This window comes from Acomys minous, assembly GCF_964271855.1.
Source record: "Acomys minous genome assembly, chromosome: 15".
NCBI classification, from domain to species: domain Eukaryota; kingdom Metazoa; phylum Chordata; class Mammalia; order Rodentia; family Muridae; genus Acomys; species Acomys minous.
This window is the reverse complement of record NC_140497.1, coordinates 42,221,779-42,237,154: the sequence shown is the minus strand read 5'-3', so window position 1 is coordinate 42,237,154 and position 15,376 is coordinate 42,221,779. Positions and strand designations below refer to the sequence as shown.

The 15,376-nt window shown below is 34.8% G+C and overlaps 1 protein-coding gene across 8 annotated transcripts in view; it reads left to right on the top strand.

Annotated features, from left to right (window-relative positions):
- WDR17 (WD repeat domain 17) overlaps window positions 1–15,376 on the top strand; it is an 86,691-nt gene that overhangs the window by 59,611 nt on the left and 11,704 nt on the right. For 7 of the 8 annotated variants that reach the window (XM_084758344.1, XM_084758346.1, XM_084758348.1 and 4 more), the window contains 7 exons: window positions 1,500–1,564; window positions 4,806–4,938; window positions 5,801–5,892; window positions 6,885–6,984; window positions 7,619–7,758; window positions 10,007–10,027; window positions 12,340–12,451. In XM_084758344.1, the coding sequence (XP_084614470.1) occupies window positions 1,500–1,564; window positions 4,806–4,938; window positions 5,801–5,892; window positions 6,885–6,984; window positions 7,619–7,758; window positions 10,007–10,027; window positions 12,340–12,451 (663 nt within the window). The remainder of the gene's footprint in view (window positions 1–1,499; window positions 1,565–4,805; window positions 4,939–5,800; window positions 5,893–6,884; window positions 6,985–7,618; window positions 7,759–10,006; window positions 10,028–12,339; window positions 12,452–15,376) is intronic. The other variant, XM_084758343.1, reaches the window with a different exon arrangement.

Sequence of the window (15,376 nt, the reverse complement as noted above, 5' to 3'; positions counted from 1 at the left end):
TCTGACACCTTCTTCTGGCCTCTGTAGACACCCATGCTCATGTGGCCTACATTCACAAAGACACACTTATACATAAATAAAATAAGAATCTATCTAAAGCAAAGGGAAATATAAACCACATGAGTAAAATTAAACATGCAGTGGGTTAAAGTATATCAAAATGCAATTTAACCCACACTTTTATAACCTTAGATTTACTCATAGGTAAACAATGAATTGCAGATTGACCTAAAGTGATAAAATATCCTAATTATAACAAAGGCACTTAATAGCATTTAAAAGTAATGAAATTTTTTATTTATCACATAGTGACAATTTGATTAACTGTTACATTTTCAACAGGGCCTTAAAAGTCGGGGTGATGAGTGAATAAGTGCATTTGGGGAGAATGGTGCAATTCCTCACTGAGGTTTGCTCGTATCTGAGTTTATGTAATTTTAAACCATCTTAGCTCCAACCTGTTCTCAGCTGGGGATCTATGGATGGGGCTGTATTCTTGTTCTGCCATGCATGTTCTGATGGGCTTAGTGACCCCTGACCTTCTGCTTGAATTCTTCAGGAAGCAGTGCTTATAAATACTTGTCACCACTGCTTTAAGAACAGTTTCTAATTCAGCAAACTTAATACTATGTGATCAAGGAAGCATTTTATTTTTTCCCTTTCAAGATTTCTTTATTTATTTTTATTGAAGCAGCTTTAGTGAATTCAAGATCTCAACTTTCATCTAGATCTCAACTTTTGTTCTTCTACTCCCCCTACAATAAAGACATCTTTCTAGCAAAAACATATCTAAGGTATCTTTTTACTACCCTGATTAAATATGCAGTTTTAAAAAAATTATCTATCTAAAATTTAGCATACCACAGATACCCACATACATGAGACTGTATACACATAAATTAAAATACTTATTTATTTACATTTTGACTTACAATTTTTAAGTTAATTACCAGTCTTGTAGCCTTCATTGCACTATAAATCCCATTGTTTTGGAAAGCCTTAATTAAAATGAAATTTTCATTTGTCTAGTGATATTTTGAAGCATTTTCTTTTCCAATCCTTCTTAGACCTCAAACCCATATTTTGAAGTAACAGTAATACTCCAGTTTTGATTTAATAATGAGCTTCTTCAAATTCTGTCCAACTTATAAAAACATGACTTGTTTTCATTTTAAATGAAGGAATGATGGTAAAAAAAATTTTTTTACACAATAATTAACACTATAAAAATGTGGCATCTACTTAGTAAAAGAAACTGATTCTTCTTTTATAAGTTTGTAGTTGGATTTGCCCTGAAATAATAGAATTTAATGTATTTTATTTTACAGTATGTTGGTATTTATCTCCTTTGAACTGTACTAAATAGTTTACAATTATATTCCTGATATTCCTATAATTTTAAAAGTTATTTATGATTAGCATAAATCTCTAAAAGGCCTATTTAGAATTATATCATATGTTCTAAATATGCATATTTCTATTCTTGTTCAATTTTGTAGTGGGACAAGGCCCTGTCAGTTGCCCCTGGAGTCTCTGTGAAGTACTGGAGGAAGTTAATGCAGAGGTAAAGCCAACAGTCTGTGTCCTAAGGGAGGTTTTAGGGTTATATATTGACATAGAAAGAACATATAAATATGGAAATAGTCCTTAATATTTTTTATACCTGTGTCACATTAAATAATAAAATGATTTTGTATCTGCAAGTATGATAACTAGATGAACTGGTTCCAAATCATTTTAGTATTATCTTTATTCAGATTGATGATAATGAATGTGGCAGGAGGAAGTTTCTCCTTATCAATAGACAAGAACAAAGACCAGCAAATTACTGAATATATATTCCTTCTGAAGTATCAGTGGGAAGATTTTCTGAGGGACATCAAAAGCTTGTAAGATGCTATTCTATGCATAATTGCAACTATTTGAAGACACTAATTTCTGGCATTTTCCCCCATTAAGTCTAAGATAGTAAGTAAGGAGTACATTTTGACAAGATTTTTTTTTCTTCACATACATTACTTTCCTAGAGTTACTGTAACAAATGGCCACTAGCTGGGTTTTATCTCATAATTCTTGAGGTCGAACATCCAGAATCAGCTTGTTGGCAGAGTTGCTTTAACACTGGAGACTCTGAAGGAGAATCTTCTGGTAGCTTCTGCAGTCTTCAGATCTACGAGTTAGTGACATGTCACTGCTCTCACTGGCTTTATCCACTGTGTTGCTTTAGCTAAATTAATTTTTTTTCTTAAAAATATTCATACTGGAACTTAGGCCTACCTTATCCTAATGTGGTATAATCCCCTATTAATTTAGAAAAAATACATAGGATAATATTGTATTTCTTTATGAGAATGCATTCAAAGTTCCCACAGGTTGAGAGTTAAGTGTGCCCTTTTTGGAACACGTTTATACTCAGACGTATTCTATCTAATATGCCATTCAGTAACTTTATTTTATCCTCATTATGTGTTAATCCCTGTGCTAAGCCAGTCAAGTAATATTAGAGAGTATTATCTTTCTTTTGCTATTATAAGAGAAATTTGAGAGTATCTTTTTCTTTTAAGACATGGTTGGGCTGGAGAGATGGCTCAGAGGTTAAGGACACTGTCTGCTCTTCCAAAGGTCCTGAGTTCAAGTCCCAGCAACTACATGGTGGCGCACAATGATCTATAATATGATCTGGTGCCCTCTTCTGGCCTGAAGGTGTGCATGCAAGCAGAACTCTGTGTGCATAATAAATAAATCTTAAAAAAAAAAAGACATGGTTTAGGAAAAAATCTGCATGTAAATTAAAATTAACAAAGGCTAAGCATGAGAGCTACATGGATGTATACAGTTTTCCATGGGGAAGTAGACTTTCACCTAGCATCCTGTCTTCCAGAAAAAGGATAAGTCAAGCTCCCAGAATTCCAGATCCCTTCTATATAGAGGACCACACCTAGGAATGATACTGTTACCATAAATGCTTAATCAATTCAAGTTAATAGTAACTTATTTTACATAAAACACTGTTTTGCCTCAATAATGAATGTCATTTAGGATCAAAGCATTGTCACTTGTTCATTGTTACTAGCAGATAAACTAAACAATGTTTGATTTGTGTGAGTGTCAATGTGCTTTGGAAACATCTATTGCCATATTAGTATTTAAAGTAGTGTTTCTAATGATAGATATTTATAAGATAAATGTCAAAAGCTTCAAATAGATTGTAAAAGAAGACACATGGTATAGACTTGCATTTGAACTATTACAAATCATGAGAAACTAATGGAAGGCACTAGAAAACATGTTTCAGGCCCATTCAGTAGGGAAGAGAAACTAAAGGATGCTATTGTATTGGGGTGCAGAGTCCTAGGGTGAGTGCCTAGTGAGAAGGCAAAGGAAGTGAGGCCAACTGTTCTGGGGTTTCCAAACATTTAACTTGTGTTTTTCTTGATCCTAAGACCAACAGAAGACATTAAAGGATTTTTAAAAACAGGGTAGAAAGTGACCAGCTCAAACTTCCATGTTGAAAATTCACATATGATGAAGTATATGGCAGGTTGGAGAAGGTCAGCAGCAGATATGTGAACAGCAGAGTGGCATCTGCTTCATTTCCTCTGAATCTGGACCCAAGCGTAGCATTGGGGTCTTACATGGAGATGGGGAAGAAGAAGAAGAAAGGCAGACAAGTGTAACTTACTTAAGAGTTAAAATGAACTGGCTTCAGTAGTAGACACAGGGGTTGTATAAATAATGCTTGGATTTTGTTTGCTACTGACTGAGATTTCAAAACAAAGCGAAATACAAACAGAAACTTGCAAGTGCTTGAATTAAGTAGCAGTAAGACAATATTTTAAAGCTCTGGCTAGCCTGAAGATTTCTATGCCATTTTCATAACGATATAAGATAAACAATATTACTTCTTTAGTCCATACAGTAAGTTTGGACAACATAAGATTATTATTTTCCTTTGTAAAAGTTTAAAGGCCGAAAACTTTGGGCATTTAAGAGAAGAAGCAAGGTTAGGATACGTTTAGTAGGACAAGAGGAGAAATGAAGAAGCTGTTTGGAATGCAGAAAAATTTTCCAACTATATTTATGTTCAAACACCGGCACCTGGTCTTTTTTTCTTCTATTTCTCAAATGTTACTCAGTTGTTAGAGTGAATGCCTAGAAAGCACAAAGCCCTGGGACTGATCACTAGTGAACTATACGTTGGGTGTGTGGCACACGTCTGTAATCCCAGCACTCTGGACATGGAAGCAGAAGGAACACAAGTTCAGGATCATTCTCAGCTGTATAGTAGTGAGTTCAAGACTAGACTGGGATACATGCAACATTTTCTCTAGATAGATAGATGGTACCTAGATATATAGATAGATGCACAGATAAGTAGGTAGGTAGATAGAGAGATAGATAGAGAGATAGATAGACTTATAGTGTTCCAAGGGAAAATCAATAAAGTATTTTATAGAGCTTTTATTTGTATTCCATACATGATCTACTTTTAAATTATAACCTTAAGCCTTTATGACACCAAGAAATTTTAGGCATTTAAAAAGTATCAGTCTAGCTGCTGGGCGTGGTGGCGCATGCCTGTAATCCCAGAACTCAAGAGGCAGAGGCAAGCGGATCACTTGCCTCTGGGTTTGAGGCCAGCCTGGTCTACAAAGCCAGTCCAGAACAGCCAGTGCTACACAGAGAAACCCTGTTTCGAAAAACTAAAAAAAAAAAACTAAAAAAAAAATCAGTCTAATTGAAAAACCTTAAAGATAATATTCCAATTAAATTTAGTGTAATAAAAGTAGTATTTATTTCCTTAGGAGAGCTGACCAATTAATTCAAGAAGATAAGGATGATGTCATTCCATACTGTATAGCCATTGGTGATGTGAAAAAACTGGTCAATTTTTTTGTGTCCAGGGGTCAGCTCAAAGAAGCACTGCTTGTTGCACAGGTATGATCACATGAGCCTGCCAGGTAAATACTTTAGGGCAAGAGGTGGATATGAGAAATGGGAAAAGCCATGTTGGTCAGTTTGCCTTCATGTGATGGACAGTCAGAGATGGCTTCTTGTATTGAGTTCACTTTCCCAGCCTTCTACCTCAGCATTGTACTCCTGCTATCCTGGTGTGTTCACACTGCATTCGTTCTAGACTTTTTACTTAAACAATTGTGTCTTGACTTACAACCATCTCTGAACCCTGAACATCTCACTTCAATTTTGAGCAACTTTTGCTTTAATCAGTTACTTGACATTTTATGTCGGTACTCACAGTGGAATTAACATTGTCTCTTTTTAAATTTTCAGCCTGTTTGTAAAACATGCTATAAACTTCAAACAGGATTTAAATGTAATTTGTTCAAAATAATAGCTTGGGCCTGGGAGGATGGCTCAGTGTCTACAAGTGCTTTCCACACAAGCTCCACAACCTGAGTTTGATTCCCTAAAAGTCACAAAATCCAGGTGGCTGTTGTTGTTGTTGTCCCTTTCTAAGCTCTCTTACTTTGAGGAGGGAAGCTGCGACAATGCAATCAGCAGGAAGCTGGAGTGTGCAGTGCAGTGCAAAGACGGAAATTAGGGAGAGACCAGGCATCAAATTAGAGTGGAAGATAAGAACTGACATGCATGCCCATACACACACACACACACACACACACACACACACACACACACACAAACACACACACACACACACACAGTAGTAAGTATTCATCTTTTGAAAAATAACCTGAGGAAAAAGAAAAAGAAAAAAATAACCTGAAGTTGGTTACCCATAATTAGCTAATGATTAATTAAATCTCCAATTGAATTCTAGGCTGCATGTGAGGGAAATATGCAAACTTTGCATGTTTCTACACCTAAGGGAGCTTCATATTCTGACGATATCTACAAAGAAGACTTTAATGAGTGAGTGATGTGCCTCTGTTTCCGGTCATTGTCATATAGCCGTTTTCCCTCTAGAAGTGTTGAAGGTGAGGTAGTTCAGCCTTCTTTTGTGAAATGAGCACTTGCTATCGTGTGCGCAAATGTACCCCATACCATCATCTAGTTCCATGGCACTAATCCATCCCTAACAATGAGAACTGTCAGGCAAGTAGACACAGCCTGCACACACTCACATGACTTCCAGGATGAGAGCAATGGGGACACCTTAACTGCTTTAAAGCCAGATCAAGATATGTAGTTCAGTAGGATGTGGCTTTGTTCTAAACAGCGGAATTCACAATACCCAATATCTCTTGGCAACCCCCTTTGCCAATGTTAGTGCCTAGAATGCCATTTTTTTAAAGAAGAAATCAAATACTTGCTTGTAAAAAGTTGCAGCTTAAAATTTTGTAGTCTTTCAACCTTCTTAAATTATCTTGCTTATCTGTCTTCCCCATGAGTCTTCTATTGGTTCCTATTACTTTCCAGGACAGTATTATACTTATTTTTTTAGGCTGTTCGCTGTATAACAAACAACTGTGAAATGATAAACAAGAGTTTCTTTCTGTGTCTTAGCTGCTGTCCTTTGCTCTTTTTCTTCTAAACTTGGCATTTGATAGATGTGCACATGTCACATGGCATATATTAACTAAAAGTTTAAAATGTCATTTCTACCTTGATTTTTCTAAAGTCAGCCTATAGAGCCTACAAATTGTCCAGTGCAGAATGGTAGAAAATACAATCATGTGACTACCCAAGTCTTTTCTGTTGACACTTTTAGGGACCAAGACTGGGAAGAGCTTTATATCACACTTTCTGAAAGACTGATCTCTTGACTACAATCTTAAGTTGGGGTTTAATCTAAAACAAAGATGTAGAATGATCTATTTGTCTTCTTATTTTAAAGTAAGACATTAGTTCACATATATGATAGAATTACTAAGTGAATATTGAATACTTTTTTTTCTTTCTAGACTCCTACACAAAGTCATACATGAGCTGGCAGAATGGTATTTTCAGGATGGCCGAGCAGTGTTGGCTGCATGCTGCCACCTCGCTGTAGATGATATTGAGGTACAATCCTTCAACCTGATGCCTATAGCTGAATAGCTCTCAGATATGTCATGGTGTTTGAGGTGGGAAAGATCAGATGGCATCTGGTGTTGCATACCTCCAAAATCTCCACATGAATCAGCACACATATATACTGTGCACTATGTGTGTTCTTGTTTTACCTACTTTCCTTAGGAGATAAATATTTGTAACAACCTAGGCAATAATTTAGTATTGCTGTATAATATAGAAAGAGCTTTTAAGATTTTATGTTTTCTTCTGATGGAGACCAAATGACATGTTCAGGATACTGGACATGGGAGCAAAAGCATTTGGGAACATAGCTCATTGACAGAACACCTGATTAGCATGCATGAGCTCTTGGGTTTCATCGCTACCATTGCAAAAAGTGAATGATAACATTTTAAATTCTAAGCTGAATAGAAAGTTATATGTCTCAGAGTCAACTTCAGTTTTTCCATCAGAAAACTAAAATTATTTTTGCGTAGGCACCTTATTGAGGTATTGTATTCAATATATTTAAAAAATTAGTATCATGGCTAATATTAATTTATCTGCTTATGAGGTTGGGTGGGAACGACCATTCCATCAAGCATCTATGTAACTGAAGGAACTTTTTTTTTTTATTAACAAGCTGGGTATGGCATACTTGATCCGTGGGAATGAGCTAGAGCTGGCAGTCTCAGTGGGCACTGTCCTAGGAGAGCCTGCAGCCCCAGCAACCCATTATGCCCTGCAGTTACTGGCAAGGAAATGCATGATGATTCCAATGTGGTAAGAAACCTTTAACTGAAAAAGTAGTTTTGCAGTTATGGCACGTGCTTTAGGGTATTATAAACTAAATTTTAAAAGATAATGTGGAGACTATATTATGGGTGATTATATCTATCTATATGTAATATTTATGTCATTTATGTATATATATTTGAGATATCATGGTGGAAAAAAATGTGGCAGGGGAATAAAATCTATCATGACCCTCTCTGAGGTAGCCCAGTTGTAATTTTGTACTGTTTCCAGGTGTTAGACTATCATGAGGTAATAAATATATATTTTTCAACATTATTAGGACCACCAGTTCCCACTTAAAACTTTTCACAACCACTCCTATTCTTGTCACATCTTTTGTCTTACTTTAATGCCAAGAAGCAGAATTCCTTTGGCTGAAATGTTAGAGCATCAATGTTCAAACTCTATACTTTGAAGAGGTTAAATGGAAAAATGGTTAAATGGAAATCTAGGTCCAAGACATTCTCCTTCACTTCCCCATCACCCTATTCCTAGGCCAGATACTCTGTCTCTATGTAGGCACTCTTAGATAATATAGGATTCTGTCTTCCAATAGGTAATCATTACCTAAAAATCACTATAGAGTTTTTATTTTGTTTCATTTTGAGGTTGGAGAGATGGCCTAGCAATAAAGAGTATTTTTCCTCTTATAGAAGACATGGGTTCAGTTCCCACCTCATGTGGCAAGCACATTACAACTACCTCAAACTCCATTTCCAATGCCCCCTTCTCTGTGGGCTCCTGTCCATGCATGGTATATATACTTATATTCAAACAGAAGCATTTACATAAAATCCAAACATAAATATAAATCTTCCGAATTTTACTTGATCTTTCCCCAAAATACATAAGTCCTGGCAAGTTTCTAAACTTTTTGTGAGGAACTTGACCTTTTCTTAGTCCATGCTTCTTCACATGAACAAACTTGTAAAATGGAGCTTTGTTGATGGCCATAGTAGATGATGATGGTGATGATGATAATGATGATGATGATGATGATAATGATGACGACAACGATGACGACAATGACTACGATGACAAGACAGTGGTGGTGGTGGTGGTGGTGATGATGATGATGGTTTGGATGCAGCTAAACAGTTTCATCATCTACTGGGTGCCAAGCAATAGTCTAAATAGTTACATATCATGAACAACTGGGTCCTGTAAAGCACATACTGTTTTGTCTGAGGACTCAGTGAATCATGATTGAAAGTAACAAGCCACCTATAAAGCCTAAAATATATCACTGCCTCATTGAAAAGAAGCTTTCTAAAATTTTCTCTTCCTTTTTTGGTCATCTTGTAGTTTGGTAGTATACTATGAATATCACCATAATTCAGAGTTTACTCATTTCTTATAGTGATTTGAGAGCACTCTCCACTACCAAAAAATATCAACTGTCCTCTGAGAGTTTCAAATGATCCCCATCCCTGTCAAAAGCCTACAGCAATTAACTATGTAGTCTATTATGATTAGTCTTAGGCCAATCAAAATGCTTGAAATCTAACCCCAATCATTTATTTACAGATGTGGCTGACTCTATGCTGATAGATATCATCTAATCTTATATATATATATATATATATATATATATATATATATATATATATATATATATATACAAGTAGCAATATATAAAGTGAGCAGGTTGTATTTGTGATGTTAGAATTGTATATGTATATATGTAACAACAAAGGAAAAAGAAGGCATGAATTTGAGAGAGGAAAGAGGAACATGATGGATTGTATTGAGAAAAAGGTATAATGATGTACTTTTTATTTCAAAACATAAAACAAAAATATTTTATACGTTTGAAAAGAGAAAAATGCAAAGAAAAATGGATGCTAATTATTACATTTTATCCAGGTCTTTAAAACTCTTTCAATGAGGCGATATCTGTCATATTTTCTTTTAACAAAAACCAAGCTTCCAGCCCCTGGTCATTCCTCCCCAGGTGCTCTTCCTTTTCATGATTAGAGGCCAACAACCAAGATAAGTTCAAATTCTGGAAAATATTGTGCTAAGTATGATAATTTTCACAGGAAACTTATACATAGCTACTAGAATCCCGTAGATTAAAAATTTAAAAACTTTATTTACTTTAAGTAAGCTAGTCATGATTCACAATTCAAAGCAGTTCGTGCACTTTACATTTACTGATGTAGTTTTGTTTGCTTCATTTATGACATTCATGATGTTTGTCTGATATTTACATTTGGTATCTTTTCCCCAGCTTCCCATCAGTTGCATACAGGTACTGTCTAGTTTTGTTCTTATTAACATGTTATTTTAAAATTTCACATAATTTTAAGTATTTAAGACTACCTCCCTACTATTTTGTTTTACAGTATTCAAATTTGTATATGTAATTTATATATAATTTATAGCAAATAAAAACCTAACCATAGAACAATAAGAATAGTTTTTATAGCTCAAATATATGACTTTATACTTAAAAGTTGTACAGAAAATGATCTGACTATAGCTTTATACCATGTTAAAGTTAATTAACTCTGCTAAGCAAAATAACCTGCATCTAAATAATGGAACTTAGTTTTAAATGATTAATTTGGTCTATGTTTTGTTATGCACACACAGTAAGGTACTCAATTTGAAAGAAACAGTGAAATAAACAATGAACATATTCAGCAGCCCTTGATCAATACGTTTGTATATCAAGATACAGTTTGTGGGAAGAAGTCAGGTCTATTTGCCATTGTTGTGAGTTTTAATACAATTTTAGTACAGCTGGTTTTAAAGAGTCAAATCAGAATGCAATTCTGTATTCTCTAAGATACTGTCTTAAACGTGTTCTCACGGGGCAGGAATATGACTCGGCAGCTAAAAGTGTTTCTGTAAGCATGATGACCTGAGCTCTGCCCCACAGCAGGAGTACACACACACAGATGCACACACACTTCCTCATCTCTCTTTAGCTCTGTATCTCTCATAGGCATATATTAATACATAGGATAGTTTAAATTAATTATTAAATTTTGTTATTAGAAAGTACAATAATTCATACCTCTTACAAAAAGAGGAAAACTACTCTAATTTGAACTTTTAAAAAATTACCTGATAGATAATAATAATAATAATAATAATAATAATAATAATAATAACAACAACAATAGGCAGTTTCAAATGATATTATATTAAACTATTAATTGGATAGGGAGAAACAAACTGAAAAATTACTGTAGTCTTTTTGTAGTTGACTATCAGTGCATTTATAGTATCATCTATTCCTGGAATATTGCATTATTAAAATATTTTATGTAAAATTTTGTGAAACACTAGTAAAGTTATTTTTCATTCTAAAAACTTGAACATAAGCCTAACTCAGAATGCTAATGTTTTAAGAGTTTGTGGTGTGTGGGTGTCTGTATGTGGCTGTGTGTATTACTAAAATTTTGGACTTGGCCACAGGGTTGCAGACAATCTCAATATTCTATATTCCTTATGTTTTTGAAAGCACTTTTTGTATATTAAAGCTTAGTTGATCATATAAATAATTAAAAAGCCACTGTGAAAAGACTAACTTTAGAGTCCTTTACAGCTCTATAAAGTATCCTTTCATACATTATGTAATATATTGTATATTATAACATATTTAATATATTGTCTGTTCTAAAGGCATACCAATATACATATTATTTTGAACCATGGAAAATTTGGTGTTTTCTGAGTTATAGTGCATGAAACAAAGTTCTCACCTACTGCTTTGAGAAAATGTACTCATAGAAAATACCTTTTGGGGCTGGAAAGACAACTCAGCCATTAAAATCTAGGTCACAACCAAGAAAATACCTTTCAAAAAAATTGTATTTTCTTATTCACTTTACCTTCCTATTGCAGCCCCCACCCTTCTCCCCTCCTGGTCCCACCCTCCCACCCTATTTCCATTTCCCCCTCCCTTTCTCCTCAGAAAAGGGGAGTGCTCACTCCCACCAACCCACTCTGGCACATAGAAAATATCTTTTGGCACAATATTATTAAGCCCCTGTCATTTTATTCTTGTAAATTGTAAGCAATTTTTTACACTGCTTGAAAGTTTAAAAATATTTTAAAATATTTAATATATTTTAAACTATATTCCTTTCTTTGATTTTCTCCTAAACCTTAAAAAACAACAGAAGTCCAAAAAGTTAAAATAGTATTCTGCTAGGGTCAAAGTGCAGGCTAATAGAACTACGGTTACCAAGAATGACAAAGAGCTGAAGTGTGTTAGTTTTCACTTCACATTATGGTTTTCTACAAAATCCCATCTACAACTGCTTGGTCAGCTAGAGAATTATTCTCTAATAATAAAATTGAGTCCTATAGCTGAAGAATTTAAGTTATGCAAACTTGGCATTTGGAAAGCTTTTGATAACACCCTCACCCTCCGCAGTGTGTTTTCTGTATCTTGTATTTGAAACAGTGTGCTATAAATAACAAAATAGTAACTGTGCAGATGGATAAGCAGGGATGGTACAGAGCTTGAGTCTTCCTCTTTTGAGACACGTGTGAATCTGCTTTTGGATCATTTCCTCAGTGGCGTTTTCCCCTTTGTTGTACAAACAGGAACTTGGCAGCTGATCTTCTCCTGATGGTTCCTGAGAATGAAGTAGATTTAGTGAAGCTCTGTGCCTTCTACCCAGGCTGCACTGAGGAGATAAATGATCTTCACAGGAAGGTAGCTGATGATGCATTAATGAATCCAGCCTGGAATGAAATGCGATAAGATTAGTAATTTTGAGTTCATTCAAATAGAAAGTCCTACCCAAAATTTAATAATTGCATGGTCCTTGGGGATACCTATTGACTCAACAAAAGTGACAACCAAAGGAAAGAGTGTTTATTGAATTCCAGCTCAATCCCTAATTGTCATGAAGAAAGGAAATTAACAAAAGTAAAGGATAGAGACAAATTAAAGGTAGAATGAGAATTTCAACTCCAAAAATCTAACCAACCCATAGTCCTTTGTACTGCTCTACTTTGTATCTGAAGGTTTGTGTACACATGGACACTGAATTTTAAGTTCTTTCTTTGTGTGCTTTTGAATGTGAGTGCTCACATATGCACACACTCATGCACACATGCACACAAGGAGGTCACAGCTCATAGTCAGATATCTTCCTCTATTGCTCCCACCTTTTTGTTTTGAGAGTAATTCCTGGGACATAGACTTTACTGGCTCCAGGAAGCTTCCAGTCTCCACATCTACAGTGCTGGTATTACAAGGAAGACCGATGTGCTAGGCTTTCTTTCTTTTTTTTTTTTTTAATTTTTTAATATTTATTTATTTATTATACATACAATGTTTTGCCTGCGTGTACTCCTGTATGCCAGAAGAGGTCATGAGATCCCATTATAGATGGTTGTGAGCCACCATGTGGTTGCTGGGATGTGAACTTAGGACCTTCGGAAGAGCAGCCAGTGCTGTTAACCTCTGAGCCATCTCTCCAGCCCCCATGCTAGGCTTTTGTACAAGTGCTGGAGACCCAAACTCAGGACTACATGATTGCAAGGCATGCGCTTTATTGGCTGTGATCATTCCACCCCATTAACAGCTAAAAACAAAAAACAAAAAACAAAAAAACAAAAACAACAACAAAAAAAAGAAAAACCACCACCACCACAACAACAAAAACCCCCAATGAATTTCATATGTATTCTTCAAATGTGATTTAACATTTATTTATTCAAAGACTACAGGGATCTAATTACCAGTGCTTAACAGAAGAGACTATTTATACAAATTAGAGTATATTTTTTATTTTTTAAAAAAATCATGAGACTATTTTTGATCTGAGTACGTTTATAATGCACATGCATATGGTTTCATTTTGAAAATAATGTAGATATTGTTAAAAGACATATAAGAAAATATTGCAGTTATTGTGTTTGTCTGTCTGTCTGTTAGTTAATTAGTTTGTTTGAAACAGGGTCTCAATATGTAGCTCTGGCTGTCCTGGAAACTCACTATGTAGGTAAGATTGGCCTTAAACTCACAGATACCCATCAGTCTTTTCCTCTTTAATGCTGACATTAAAGGAGTGCACCACTATGCCTATCCAAAAGAAAACTGCAGTTTCTTTAAGGGGAAAAAATATAGGCCATATTTCCTTATCCTTAACTGACAAAATAACAAACTTTTATTCCATTTTTTAAAATCTTAGGTTGTTCCCAATTGGTAACACTCGCCATTTAGCAAATACTTACTATGTTAGCATAGATAGACCAAAAGTATGAAGAAGTGGATGAGTGTACATGTGTTCTGGAGTAAATGTGTGCCCATATCTGATGTTATAAAAGTATTTATGAAAGGATTAATATGCAGTTCCAACAGTAGTGTGACATTATTGGAAGTTTTCTACTCCTTGTACACTTTCTGTTATTTATTTGAATTCCTGTCTAAAAATTTGCAATTGCACTGTGCAGATAGGTTGGTGAGTAACGGTGCCTATTGTCAATTTTAATGACCTGAATTCAATCCCTGTTTTCCACATGGTGGAAAAATGAATAAAATTGTGTATGCAAATTACCCTCTGACCTCTATATTTATGCCATGACTCACAAAATACACAATAAACAAATAAAAATATAATAAAAAACCAAAGATAAATAAATTTTGAAAAAAAATCTGTTTTTATTTTTTGTAAGCACCACTAGAAACTCTTAGTTTAAATTAGAATGCCTGTGTAAAGAGGCAGTAGAATTTTTGTTTCTAGTCATCTTTATATGCGTTGTGTGTTTGACTATGTGTTAACAGTCTCGGAGGCAAGAAACGCTGGTGTTTTCATGTAAGAATACAGAGAAAAAATGACTCCCCCACATTTAGACATCCTGGCTTATTTTAATCAGCAACAACAAAAATTTATTGTATGTATTTATAGATTACAGTGTGACATTTTGATACATTATCATCAGATTAACTTCCACACCCTCTACCTCTGAGGTTAAAAAAAAAAAAAACATCAAATCCTTCAAGGTGTTTTGAAAGATACACTGTAATGGCCTGAGCCCACTGGCTATACAACAGACAGAACATACTCCTCTCACCTGTGACTCTGAGCTGTAGTCAGCATGCTCAGCCTCTCCCCTCCCCGTGGGAATAGTAGGGCCAAGAGTAGCACTCAACTAGTGTTCACCGCACGTTCTAAAGGATATGATCAGAATCTTGGATCAGAGTTTGTCAGTTACTCTTCAGAGAACTAGTGATTGTAAAGTTGTTAATAACTCTGAAATTTTTCTAAGATAATAATAAAAATCAAAGTCAAACCACAGTCAAACGCAGTATTAACCTACTTGAGAAATTTCATGACAGGACAGGAATTACTCATGTACTCTAGAGCGTGAAATTTCAGGGACAATCACCTTTATTATTTTTATGCTTAATTTTTAATGCAAGCATAATACCTATCCTTTCAAAGTTTCCAGTAGTTTAAATAATGATGGCAAAGTAATCATATATATATGAAATATATATGGAACATAAATATATGAAATATATATATTTCAGTGTGCTCTTTGTTTTGTTTTGCTTTTGCTGAGCTGCATTGGTAAGTACTGATTACAGCACTATGATCAGAAAAATTTAGTTCTACATCTTTATTAT